Source organism: Scleropages formosus, chromosome 21 (assembly GCF_900964775.1).
Source record: "Scleropages formosus chromosome 21, fSclFor1.1, whole genome shotgun sequence".
Taxonomy (NCBI): Eukaryota; Metazoa; Chordata; class Actinopteri; order Osteoglossiformes; family Osteoglossidae; genus Scleropages; species Scleropages formosus.
This window is the reverse complement of record NC_041826.1, coordinates 8,131,769-8,145,510: the sequence shown is the minus strand read 5'-3', so window position 1 is coordinate 8,145,510 and position 13,742 is coordinate 8,131,769. Positions and strand designations below refer to the sequence as shown.

Sequence of the window (13,742 nt, the reverse complement as noted above, 5' to 3'; positions counted from 1 at the left end):
GTTCGTTTTTAAATTAGCATTTCCTCTGTGGTGTCTACTTGTAAAAATGGCTGTAGGCAAGTGGATTGTTTAAAACACACCCTTCCTGTTCCGGATTTGCCGCTGTTGTCTTTATTTACTCCTTATGAGTGAGGTTTACGTCGTGGTTTGTGCGTGCTTCGGTGTATGTGGTGTGAATGTGGTTTCTGCTGCGTGGCGGGTCTTAGTACACCACCGATGGATGCCTGTGCAGTTTTTACAATGGCGTTGCTGAGAAGGGCTCCGCGCTGTAGCCACAAAGCATCTTTATTGATTTAAATATTACATTTCAGGTGTATCAGAGCAGGGCTGTGTTTTTTTGGGACCCTAGCAATACACTCCCCTGCTTGCGGTAATAAAGATGCTGAACGGAATTCCTGCCACTGAGGATATGGGTGTGAATTCCCCACACCAGTGGAAATTTCCCCTCCATCTCTTCTGCAGTGGGTGGGAGAGCTGTCCCCAGGCTCCCACACAGTGTTCTGATTGGTGCAGGTAGATAAAGAATCTGTTCATATACACCCCCACTGTACTGCACTGGCTCAGTGCTGGGCAGGGAGGCTCCGAGCCCGGCAAAAATGATACCTTCGACACGGGAGTTGAGACGTGTAGTGAGAGAGAGCACCTTAATCACATGCAATAAAGCTGTCTCCGCTAGGCAGGCCCCACATGAGGCCCAAACCCTGGGTGCAGAGCTCCATAAGCTGCTCAGTGTTTTGGCATTGGAGTGGCGGAAGAGCCGTGTGCTGGGAGCCCTTAACGAGAGGCAGATCAATGTGGGTGTCCTTATTTCTCTGGGCTTCGGCCATGCGTGCGACCCCTTCCAAAGTGACCTTGAGTGTTTGATGATAGACGCCATGCAGGCATCGTGGCATGTCAAGAGGCTTTGGGCAGGGGACAGCTGCCCTTTAGAAAATGGCTGGTGGCTAGGCTGGTTTACGAGGAGTGGCAAAACCGATCAATGGCACGTTTGGACTGCATCTGGGCGCTATGTTAGAGAACATAGTTTTTTGGATGCCGGTTCCTGCTTAACAGACATCGGGGTAGTTTTGTGCTCGTGCTAATCGGGCCGCTGTCGGGTGCGTGTACTCTGTTGGAAAGGCTCTTCCTTATGTTTGCTCAGCCTCTGCAGTGAGGTGGTGCCCAGTGCCTGGGTGAGGTGAGAGTGCAGAAACAGCTTCGCTTATCAGGGAGACACCCGAAGCCTTGTGTTAACTGGCGACCTGTGTCACACCCATCTGTCATCAGCCTCTCCACACACACACACAAACTCAGCATGTTGTGAAGAGAAGAGCTCCACTCCCACTCAGTGCAGATGCAAAGGCTGTCTTTGTTTCTTGTGCTTTCTGGCAACTTGCTGGCATTTCGTGGCGCATTGTCTCATCTTTTACCTTGGATCAGTCTTGCTAATATCGGACGGCGGGAGGAGATGTCACTTCTTCCACACTGGCCGGTCCTCTCTGAGGCGTGTCGAGGAGTTCCGAGGGTGTCGTCCTCAGGGCTTGCAGAGGACCTGTGCTCCGCTGGCAGTCAGCACAGAGATTCGACAGCCACGTGGCTGCGTGCGCTGCTAATCACGCCATTGATCCTTTTTTTAACTTTAATGAGAGACAAGCTGTATCTCAGTGGGCAAGACTGGGCTGAAGAAAGTGGAGGAGGTGCAGGAATCGTTCTGTGGCTCATGGATGAGGTGAACTGATGATGATGATGATGATGATGCTAAGGGTGTCCCACCGAACTCAAGACAATGGTGGGTGTTTGACAGGGATCTTGGCAGAACTCAACCGAGCACTTTCTGCAGTGAATCTGCCCAGCTTTCGTATTCATGGCGACCATTCTCAGACGTGAACGTTCCACTGTTTTGCGTGCTGGTGAAGTTCTAAAGGCATGTTTGTGGGTTCAGAGGCGCTGTAGTGGTTAGAGCTGCTGCTCTGCAATTGGAGGACCTGAGTTTGAACCCCCCCCCCCCCAGCTGTAGTACCCTTAGGAAAGGCACTTACACTGAACCGATACAGTAGGAAGTACCCAGATGTATAAACAAGGAAGTAATTGTACGTGCACAGATGCCACTTTGTAAGTCATTTTGTAGAACAGCGTCAGTTAAATGAATAAATAATAAGTTAATAATGTGAAGAAGATTTGAAGGATAGTGGTTATACTGTGTATCTTGTCTAATTTGAGTTTTGCTAGAGCAGCTTTTTTTAATTATTTTTTTCTATTTAAGTTATTATTTATTTTGTGGTCCAGGACAAATAAAAAAAAAAAAGCAAAGGCTGCATCCCTGACATTACTTGTATTCCTTACTTTTCAGGGGGTTTTTTTTTTTTTTTGACCCACTCACTTTGCAGGATGAAAAACTGTGCTCCCACTTGGAAATGTAGCTGACATGCCATTGCTGTCCCCCCCCGCGTTTGTAATTATAGTCTCCGATTTCCTCTAATGCACCTCCTGGGAGCATTTGTCCTCTACCTGTGTTGTGCAGACTGTACCTGTGGTGATATGATTTATTGCTGTAATGTGTGACCTCTGGATTGTGGACACACAGGGCTGCTCATGCTCCTGCATGAAACATTCTGGGAATGCATATAAGACTGAGGCAGCAGGGAAGAAGAATAAAGATGTGTAGCTGGACCTGCTGATGCAGTAACCACACTGAAAGTACTACCGGTCCGTTGGCAGTACGCTGAATCTGCTGAAATGTGAAAATCAAATTTGCAGTGTCCGTTCATCCATCCATGAATAAGCACTTGGTCAGTGCGGCGCCCCGGTGGTCTTGAGCCCGTTCCAGAGACATGGGGTGTTAGACAGGGTACACCTATGAAAGGATGCCAGTCCATCACAGGGCAATCGCACACACTCATTCACTCACACTGACGCACATTACAGGAAATTTGGAGTCACTAGTTCATCTGAAACATTTTTGGACTGCAAAAGGAAACCAGAGCACCCTGCGAAAAAAACACAGACGCAAGGAGAATGTGCGCACTCTACGCCAACGGATTCGCTATATCTATTGCTCGCTTGCTATGCATTCGCACTCTTGTATAGAACTCGGATCTGTATGCTGGGAATATATTTCAGCGTGGCCTTAATGGTTTATAACTGCCGGAGAGGGCGGCATCGGCCAAGAGAAATGTTTGCCACAGAAAAATGAAACTGGTCATTTAAACCTGTTTGCCAAACTCTCTCCAGCTGTGTTGTTTTGCCTTCCAGGTATGGGCCGGTAGCCTGAATCACTGACAAATCTCACTTGCATTTACATTTATTCATTTAGCAGACGCTTTTCTCTAAAGCGACGTACATCTCAGAAAAATCCAGTGAGTACATTACACTTTGTCAGGGTCTTGCATAAAAGGGAGGAGAGGTGAGAAAATAGGCGCCTTCCTTTCAGAGATGTCTAGAACTAATTAAGATTTGAATATTTTGAAAGAACACCAATTGTAAAAGCTTGCTGAAAATGATAGTTTAATTGCTGCAATTCTGTATGAAATAATTCTCTGAAAGACAAATGTATGCGCGAAAGTGTTCGCAGTGTGTGTTGTCAAGAGGCAGTGGCGATGGTCCTGCGTGTGTGTGTGTGTGTGTGTGTGTGTGTGTGAGTAAGCGAGTGACTGACAGGGGCACACAGTACAACTGGTTTCTTATCTCTCCAAACAGGCGTGAGCAGGTTGTTATGGCCATGCTCTGAGCCCAGCCATGGTGGTGGCGTGTCCCCTCGGAGCTGCGCACCTCCCATAATCCCCCAGAAAACATGTGAAGCTGTAGCCAACACTGCCTGAGCTGTACAAGTGGAGTTCGTTATACTGCTGGTGTTGCCAAGCTGCCGTGCTCCAAGCCACAGTGTGTAAAGGGATGCTGCTGTCATATGTGTTTACAGGAATGAATTTCACGTTTACATTTATTCATTTAGTAGATGCTTTTCTTCAAAGTGACTTAAAATGTTAAGCTACTTTCAATTATCTACCTATTTATACAGCTGGGTTATTTTACTGGAGCAATTTAGCACAAGTACCAAACTCGAGGGTACTACAGTTGAAAATGGGATTCGAACCTGTGACCAGCAGGTCTAACCACTACGCTCCCAATCAGGCCAACCAGAATTGTAGGGCTGTTCACATGACTCGCACACCTCCTCCCATCCATTCATAAATGAAAATGTTGACCGAGTAAAGGATGATGAGGTCACTCAGGTTCGTGAAACGGAAGTTTTCCTCCAGGCGCTCGTGGGACGCTCCGTTTCGTCACACGGGTCTAACATCACGGCTCAATGTCATGACCCGTGTAAGGCGGGTGGTTCACGCTGTGGGCTGCATGTGCTGTCACCCATTTGCCCTGTCTGCAAGGAGCTGGATCTGTTGACTCACTGCCTGATGTTTTGATTCTCCTTCAGGAGACAGACAGCTGGGAAATAATCGAGGGGCTGAAAATCGGCCAAACCAACGTCCAGAGGCCGGACAAGCACGAGGGCTTCATGCTGAAAAAGCGAAAATGGCCACTGAAAGGCTGGCACAAGGTAGCACCTCTGACTGGGACTGCCATCGATATGTCCAAGATATTGACAGCACAGGATGACCAGCGCTGCACAGATTGTATCAGGCCTCTCGTACAACTCGAGCGTTCCACGGTGTGGTATGACCAGCACCAAACACGTCACCCGGTTAACATGACCTTATTATAAGGCTATGGTTTAGTTGGACTTATGTCAGCACCGCGACGGTAAATTGCTCATAATCGTAGCCATGGGTAAGTCAGTGCCACTCACCAGCCCAGGAAAATGGTGAGGGCTCCATTTTCTCTGCTCCAACCACACCTCCAAATGCTGTGGCACATGGAGGGAAAAATGGCCCACCTGGGTTATCGTAAGAAAAGTGACGTAAAACAGTTGATGGTATAGTAGACGTCAGCACTGTGGTGACTTTGTGACAGTGTTATAGAGGTTTCGGTGTGTGTGGTGTACACAAAACATGGTGACGGTGTAAAACGGGTGTTATTGTGGACTCCCGTTCCAGGCTGCAACGTTGTCAGAGTGGTTCCATGGTGTTAGGAGAAAATACCTGGCTGTAGCTGTAATTTTGTGATAATTATGTATCGAAAGAATTAATTTAATACTGATGTCTTGGAACATCGGGTTCGTACCGTGATCCTCATCTTATCGGTGTTCCGTGAAAGTGAAACGTATGGTCACAAGGTCACTCGATCAACTATAAATGCTAAAAAAAAAAAAAAAAAAAGTCGACAGGTCAAAACTGTTTTATTATAAACTCTGTATTATAATCTTAGCACAATTTTGTGATTGACAATATAATTGCTAGTTAAAAAAAAAAAAGCATAAAAGCACTAGCTGTACACAGCGGAAAGCAGGTAATTAAGACAGTTCTCAGCTGGTATTTAGTGTAAACCCATCCTTACCATAGAGGTCTTGAATCATTTTGTTTCCTAAAATATGACATTGATGCAATGCCAAGTGTGACACGTGTTTACTTGTTCTGACAAAATTCCAAGTAAAGGACTGAAACCTTTAATTGCACACATTCCAGTGTCAAGTTTTACCATGGTTTGTAACAGCTGACAAGATGTTAACTCGCTTGCCTGTCTTGAGGTCATGCATCCCCTGGTAACCAGAGCCTGTCTTTGCCTCCCCAGCGCTTCTTTGTCCTAGATAATGGCATCCTGAAGTACACGAAGTCGCCCATTGACGTGAGTAACGCCACGACACAGTCCTCGCACTTTGTGAAAGAGCACCGCAGAGGGACCTCGGGACCACACAGCTGCTGGCTTACAGCTGAACAAACGCAGCACCCCTCACATGTGCGCTGTTATGTTTTAAGAGACGCATGCAGCGAAATTTAGGAAAGCACATTATGCATTTTACAGCACATCTCAAGTGTGATATCAGTTTTTTTACTTGTTGTATTTGCATTGCCTTTGTACTCATGGAGAAAAATCATCTCATTGTCACACCAAAGAAATGCCTGTTTTGTGCTCACATTTCATTCAGAAATGTTTTTTTTTTTTTTATTATTTATTTTAAATAAGTACTTATTGACACGTACTGTTTGTATTTTTAAGTGCTGACACTTTCAGTTCAGTAAATTATATCCACTAGACCTGTGTATTTTCCTGAAGATTCAGAAAGGCAAACTACATGGGAGCATCGATGTTGGATTGTCTGTCATGTCCATCAAAAAGAAGGCCCGGCGGATCGACCTGGACACAGAGGAGCACATCTATCACCTGAAGGTGGGAGCCTGCCAGGCCGGGCAACAGGACACGGGGGCGTGTCCCTGGGTGGGTGGCATTACCCCTTGTGTCCTGTTCCGATGCCCCTTTTCACTTCACTGCTCTTACAGGTCAAGTCCCAGGAGGTGTTTGACGCCTGGGTGTGCAAATTGCGACATCATCGCCTATACCGGCAGAATGAGATTGTGAGGTCACCCCGAGATGCCTCGCTACGCTCCTTCCCTCCACCTGCCAGCCGCCCTGAATCCCCTCAGCCTGCCCCCACGGCAGGCCACGAAGCCAAGGTGGGCCCCATCACCTTTCTCTTCCTTCCTTTTGAGCTTCTCCTGTTGTTTGGTGATTTGGCTGCGTGTAGGACATTGTCCGGAACTCCTTACATCTCCCAAAAGCTCAGGAAGGGAGTCACAGGGGTTTGCCGGAGAGGAGTTGAATTGGGTGGTTCGCTGCTCGGCTTGGACGCAAAACCTCTCGGGCTACACCCTACCAAAATAGAACATCCCGATGTCACCTTCTCCCACTTTGTCACGTGGGTGTGCTTTCTAGCAGGGCCGTTGAGATCTTGGCTTCCATTGCCCTGTGTGCGTGTGTGTTGGGCTTCCTGAAAGGGCCTGCTGAGGTAGAACAGATACAGCCGGGCAGCAGCACTCCAGCAGCCCCAGATGAGAGTGACTCATGAAAAAGCCGTGTAGTTTTGAGTAAAGCTGATTTGCATGACCTTGCCTCCTCTCCACATTAACCCTGCGGCTGCTCTGACCTGCTTTTGTTCCCACGCAGCGAAGTGGGCAGAGACTGCTGTAACGCAGGAAGGGAAATGCATTTCCGTACGCTGGATATAGTTATGAAGTGCAGTCAGACCTCAAATCTGGCCGTGTCCTTAAGAGATGGCCTGCCGGTTAGTTTACCGTGGGGAATTATCACTGTGCTTCTGAGATGGGCTTTGCGTAATGGGGGGAAAAAAAAGTATTTAGCAAAGTATTCACTTCAATACTGACAACTGAAGCAGCATCTGTTAATCAGCTTTTAGTAGATTTTAGATCTATGGTATTTGTCATAAGCCTGATTTATGGATTGAAATATTGTACCCATGAGTAGAGTGCTTTACCTTTATTGCATTGGAAATAAGCCACCTTCATAATTGGGTCTTGAATTTGCTCTATGGAAAATTGTAAGCATCATTAGTGACCCCAAATAATGGCACCAGCTAAAGCAGATTAATAATGTAATGGAACTCCTTTTAGGTCATTCATAAAACTATGCACGCTTATGAAGAGCAGACGTAGCGATTACATCTGCCGGTTTTCCTGTATAAAAATACTGAGCCAGAGGTTTGGCGGAAACATTTTAAATCTTCTCGTATGAAACGCTACAACGACAACATCGAGGTAAAGCAGGGTGCGAGAAGACAGTTAAATGGTGCGATTGAGTTTGACAGTTTCTGCATGAGAATGTGACACTGCCACTGCTTTTTGCACATACGTTGCTTGCGGAGTGTTCATTTGGAGGCGTTTATCCAGCTTCAGATCGTTTCACGTGGAAATTTTTTTTTAATTTAGAATGTACCCAGTTTTAACGTAAAATTCTCTAAGAATGCTTTCTGACGAAGGAAACATATTTGCGTTTTTGCACGATTTTTGTTTCGACGTGGAATTTGATTCGTTGCTGCTCCTTTTCAATGTCACTTGAAGTGTTCCAGTTAAAAAGCAGGCAGTCAAAATGGGTCACGCTGTTGCCCTGATTTGGTGCATCTGCCGAGTGAAATGCTACCTTTGCTTTGCATGCTGGTCTCCCCCGCTCCCCTGCAGACCAAGCCGAGCAGCCTGCCGTGGCAGCCGATGGCGCCGTCCAGCAGCAGCGCGGGCAGTCTGCCTGCCTCCTACAGCAACGGGCAGAGCAAGGTGGCAGCCTGGTTACAGGAGTGGGAAGAGATGGACAAGTGTGCGGAGGGTGAGTCCTCTCTCACCTTACGGCCCCACGCAGAGGAGAAATAACCGGCGCTTTCTACTGCTGTGCCGAACCCACGAAGCAGGGCTTCTTAGCCTGGGGTCCGTGGACCCCTTGGAAGGCTGTGAATGGGCTACAGGGGACTGTGAAGCAAAACAAAGCCTTGCTTTGAAAATAACACCCACTAAATGAATTGAAAAGAAAAATATAATGACATTATCTAGGGCATCATTCTGTACGATGGCAATCGGTATTCACTGAAAAATTCGCTGCAATATCTTCTCTGAATTTAGTTCCGGTCATTTTTCTAGGGAGGGTCCTCATCTTTCATTTGATTCTTTGAAGGGGGCTGTGACCAAGAAACGGCTAAGAACCTCTGCCCTTAAGGAACCTTTTTGCCTTGCTACTCAAAGCTCTGAATTTAAGAAGCCTACGCAGGGTGCTGACTGTGTTGGGTGGCAGGCGTGCACTGAAGACGAGAACGGCCTTTCTCCGTTTGCTTGCAGAGCTCGCTCACTGCCAGTCGAACCTGATCGAGCTCAGCAGGTTGCTGCAGAGCCTGGAGATCCTGCAGAGGACGCAGTCAGCGCCCAGTTTCAGCGACATGCAGGTACTGCTCTCTGCCGGCGCGCCGGAACCTGTCGTCGTAATGGATGGCGCCGGGTGTCTCGCGCCTCGGTTTAGCCTGTCTATAAAGATTCCCATCTGAGGCCCTCACGCTCTAGAAAACTTGCTGCCAAGTGCTAGAAACAGCAAGCGGCCTAAAAAATAATTAGTTTCAGCTCATGTGTTTGTGTTCCCATGGCTGCTGAATCCAAATGAGTGTCAGACCCATTAATTTCGCAGCTCAGTCAGACTCAGAAGATTTAGCGCTCGCTCCATTATCTGCCACCAGTAACACAAATGGACTCTGATGACGTGCCATTACTTTGAAATCATAATCTTATTTTAACTCCGGCGCACGCTGACGAAGAGCTGATGACATTTCTCATTTCATAACTTGCATTGCAATGCCATTTGGACAGTTGTAGCAGCTGCTTTTAGATTTTCTAATGCAGAAATAGTTATCTTTTTGTTTGTCTTACTGCCCACCTCTCATCTGTTTCTGTTCATCTGCAATATAGGCTAATTGTGTAGATATATCAAAGAAAGACAAGCGCACAAGCAGAAGATGGAGAACAAAAAGTGTCAGCAAAGATGCAAAAATGCAGCTTCAGGTACACATTTTTTTCCTCATTTCATTAATTACTGTGTTTCTTTGATGGGCCTCAGAGCCAAGTGGGTTTTTGGGGGTTGCGCTTATCTCGTGGCCTCGTACGTCCTCAAGCCTTCTTTCTCCGAGAGGCGTCAGATCTTCTTCCGGAGATCTCCGTGATGTAGGAATGGGTAAATGACCGCAGTGCTGTGTCACCGGTTTTGTACAGTCAGCTTGCGATGCTTGTGCTGCTGACTAACTTGGCCATTATTGTTAATTGCACCATCGCTATTAACTGCGTAACAGAAAGGGAAGCGCTCCAACCGGAGGGACGTTCATTATGTCCATTCAGATGGTCCTTTCAGCTTTTGGCATCGATCCACATGTTAGAAGAGGTTTAATCAATTTTCTGCCATGATACTTTAGCTACTGCTGGGCAAAGAATTTAACATATTCATTCCTGGGTCTGTCTGTAAGATGGCACGGCTAATTAGCGCATCAGTACGCGTTGGGTTTGCTTTTTATGGGAGAATTTACTCTGATGTGGTTGTTGATTAAACACAAGATTCTGTTTTAGGTGTGTAGTGGGAGACACGCAAGTACACCCCCTTTTATGTTTTGGACTGGGCTGTTCAGTTTCTAATGTACAGCACCAGTGAAAAGTGCGAATACACCTGCGCAACCTGGGCAACGCTTATCCGGGACGAACTGGACCCAAGAGTGGAAGCAAAGCGGCGCACGAGTGTCCTACATCTGGGAAATGTTGCGGAAGAGCGGGGATGACATATCCGCTCGTTTCCTCGTCTAACTGGTTAATGAAATGCCTTTTGAGCACAGCCAGTTTCCAGCAAGTGAAGTCAAATTCTTCGCTGGTGCTGGTACAAACATATTTTGTTTCGTCCGATACACGTTGCAGGTGCTCTTTTACCACGTCCGTCTCTTTGTCTGCGTTGTCATTCTCTGTCCGTTGATCAGTTAATGACAGGTGGTTCATAAGTACATGTCAGTGTGTGACCCTGTGCTTATATTCACTCTATGTGCTGGAGTCCAAGAACTGCTGTCTGCTCGTGCTTCTTCGCTCCACGCATGTTTGCGCGACCCGTTTGACCCTGTTGACTGTTTACAGGTGTTCCGCTCATCTCCACGTTCAAGAAGTGTTAAAGTAAGCATGAACTCCAGCTTAAAGCAGTTCTCAAGGCATTCTCACTTGCTTCAGTCTGGGTCTGGTCTATCTGGGAATAAAACTGTTTTTAAGAGTATGCAAAAAAGCATGCCAAAAAAAATCTAAATTATTTCTACGATTTTTATAGTCAAATTCTTGAATTTTAATTCTAATAAACAATAGTAAATTATTGTTTTACTTGCTACAAGAGGCATAAAATTATGGGATTCTGAATGTACAGGACCTTTCAATACCTATCAGCACATACCGTGGCCTTAAATTATTGGCACCTTTGATTTAATAAAAAAGAAATGAAAATAGCTGCATGTCATCAGGAAGATGAACTTCTTTCAGTCAAAAATTCAAACCTGAGAAAGAGGGTTTCCTTCAGAAATACAGGTTTCAGAAGTATTTCTACTACTTGGTGACCTTCCTTCCCTGACACAGAGTCTGATTCCCATCCTCATGATGACATATACATCTTTATCTGTGCCCTTTATGTTGTACTGCTGTTTTGATTGCCTTCATCACTGATGCCAATAATTGCGGAGGCCACTGTGTGCATCTGTGGAGCTCTGTGAGATGCTGAGGCTGCTCACAAAGCTATATGAAATGTGCACATGGTAGAAGCCATGTGGGACAGACCTTTTCCTCTGCAGTGTCACTGATGTGCAATACTTCGGTATCTGCCCGGTGAGCTCTGTTCTGTACCACCCCTTTTCATGGCACAAACACAACTTGTTTCTTTCCATTGCTGTGCACTCTGCGGTGAAACCTCATTTTTCCTGCGTGCTGTTTCGACTTCTGGACAGGGCGCTCTCTCGGGTGGTGGGTGTGGAACGCAGTAAAGCCTCCTCCTGCCTTCACCATTAACTTTCTCACAAGCACCCCACCCACCTCCCCGTAGCCCACGGTCGTAACAGGTGACGCTGCCGGAGTAGCCTGTGCAAGGGTGACATTTTGACCTCCACCATTCCCATTTCCATCATCCTCCAGGTCCCTCTCAGTGCCACCATGTCTCCGGTCAGGCTGCACTCCTCTAACCCGAACCTGTGCGCAGACCTGGTGGACTTCCCGAGTCCGGGGCCTCGCCTCACTGATGCCATCGAGTGCCCCCCAGACTACATCAAGCTGCAGGAGGATTTCTGTCTCATCGCCCAGAAAGGTAGAGAGCGCAGCTGAGCAGGACAGAGCAGCCGCTGACGTTATGTTATTCATATTCACCCGTTCACCCTGTCGACTGGAAATGGAGCAGATGGAGTTGGGAAGGGGGTTAAAAAGATTTCTTTGTTTATTCTTCTTAGTGTTTGAACACATGTTAATGCTTTGTGTAATGCGTCCTCGTGTCCCTCAGTGGAGGTACTGCACTGTAACCTACCACCTTGGTACACTGGTCACCATGTACCTGGTCAGAAGTATGAAGGACGTGGAACAAACAAATTATTTTAACAAAAGGAAAGAAAGCTGATATGTTCTTATAATATTTACTTTTGAGTATATATATTTTTTTCTTTGTAGTTCACTCTCTCCTGAAGTCGGCTTTCAATACGGTTGCTATTGAGAGGGAGAAGATCAAGCAGGTCCTTTCTGACCAGGAGAAACTGGGACAGACAGCCCAGATTATGACTCTGAGGAGGTCCTTATCCCAGGTGAGCTACTCTGAAGGCTGCCGTGGTTTTTGTGTAGTCAGTGAAGCCCTCGGTAGCGTTGATACGCATTGGGTGATCTGTCTACCTCAAAGTGCACATTATGGTAAATATGGCAGCGCCGTATCTGCGGCAAACTGTAACAGATGTACTAACACCACTCTTCTTTAACACCTTCCTGTCTCTGCCTCCTAATACATAGGATGCACTGGTGTTTATTTTTAATTTTATGTTTATTAAATGTTTATCATTGGCAGACTCACAGCATGGTTATAGTACTGTCCTTACAGACATGGTAAATTTAACCTCGTTGCATTATGTACACTGGGAAAATCCTTCCCGGACAACACGCTGTCAGAAACAATGCAGAACATGGTTTCTGATCAATGATTATGGAAGGTTTTCAGCTCGTGTGTTGTTGCAGACACAGCGCTGGTGCTTGTTTGATAAGATGTACGTCGCTTTGGAGTAAAGCATCTGCTAAATGAATAAATGTAAATGTTTGGACGGTTTGGTCGTTCAGTGCGTTCTAGGTTTAAAGTAGCAGTCAGTAACTGTGAACTTGGGTCCCTGGATAACTTCACATCTGAGTTAATATTAAAATTGTGAGGATTTTAATGGTGGCCTTCAAAAGGGATCGTCAGAAGGAATGTGTTGGGACTTTGTTTTAAGATTACAGGCTTTGCAAATGCATTGGTATTTTTAAGCATCTTACAGCTTGAACGTGAAATCTCAATCGGTAAACTTGTCCGCATCCAGACCTCTCCTTCTCTTTGTGCAATTCGCTTTTTTCAAAAAGAAAATTTCCCAGAGATGTACATTGTTTTGGAGAAAAATGTCTGCTAAATGAATAAATGTAAATTTAAACTATATCCATACTTTTTAGGATAATAGATTTTTTTCCATCCATCCATCCATCTTCCTCCGCTTTTATCCGGGGCCGGGTCGTGGGGGCAGCAGTCCGAGCAGAGTACTCCAGACCTCCCTCTCCCCGCACACCTCCTCCAGTTCCTCTGGGGGAACCCCAAGGCGTTCCCAGGCCAGCCGGGAGACATAGTCTCTCCAACGTGTCCTGGGTCTGCCCCGAGGCCTCCTCCCAGTGGGACAAGCCCGGAGCACCTCCCCAGGGAGGCGTCCAGGAGGCATCCGGAACAGATGCCCGAGCCACCTCAACTGGCTCCTCTCGATGCGGAGGAGCAGCGGCTCTACTCCGAGCTCCTCCCGGGTGACTGAGCTCCTCACCCTATCCCTAAGGGTGCGCCCAGCCACTCTGCGGAGGAAACTCATTTCTGCCGCTTGTATCCGCGATCTCATTCTTTCGGTCATGATCCAGAGTTCATGACCATAGGTGAGGGTAGGAACGTAGATCGACCGGTAAATTGAGAGCTTCGCCTTACGACTCAGCTCCCTCTTCACCACAACAGACCGGTACAATGACCGCATTACTGCAGACGCCGCACCGATCCGTCTGTCGACCTGCCGCTCCATTTTTCCCTCACTCGTGAACAAGACCCCAAGATACTTAAACTCCTCCACTTGA

General features: G+C 46.8%; 1 protein-coding gene across 7 annotated transcripts in view; it reads left to right on the top strand.

Annotated features, from left to right (window-relative positions):
* osbpl6 (oxysterol binding protein-like 6) overlaps window positions 1-13,742 on the top strand; it is a 46,354-nt gene that overhangs the window by 14,792 nt on the left and 17,820 nt on the right. For 4 of the 7 annotated variants that reach the window (XM_018728964.2, XM_018728961.2, XM_018728962.2 and 1 more), the window contains 10 exons: window positions 4,409-4,531; window positions 5,662-5,715; window positions 6,145-6,258; window positions 6,369-6,542; window positions 8,061-8,202; window positions 8,706-8,809; window positions 9,324-9,416; window positions 10,521-10,556; window positions 11,553-11,721; window positions 12,075-12,205. In XM_018728964.2, coding sequence (XP_018584480.1) covers window positions 4,409-4,531; window positions 5,662-5,715; window positions 6,145-6,258; window positions 6,369-6,542; window positions 8,061-8,202; window positions 8,706-8,809; window positions 9,324-9,416; window positions 10,521-10,556; window positions 11,553-11,721; window positions 12,075-12,205 — 1,140 coding nt within the window. The remainder of the gene's footprint in view (window positions 1-4,408; window positions 4,532-5,661; window positions 5,716-6,144; window positions 6,259-6,368; window positions 6,543-8,060; window positions 8,203-8,705; window positions 8,810-9,323; window positions 9,417-10,520; window positions 10,557-11,552; window positions 11,722-12,074; window positions 12,206-13,742) is intronic. The other 3 variants (XM_018728966.2, XM_018728963.2, XM_018728965.2) reach the window with 2 other exon arrangements.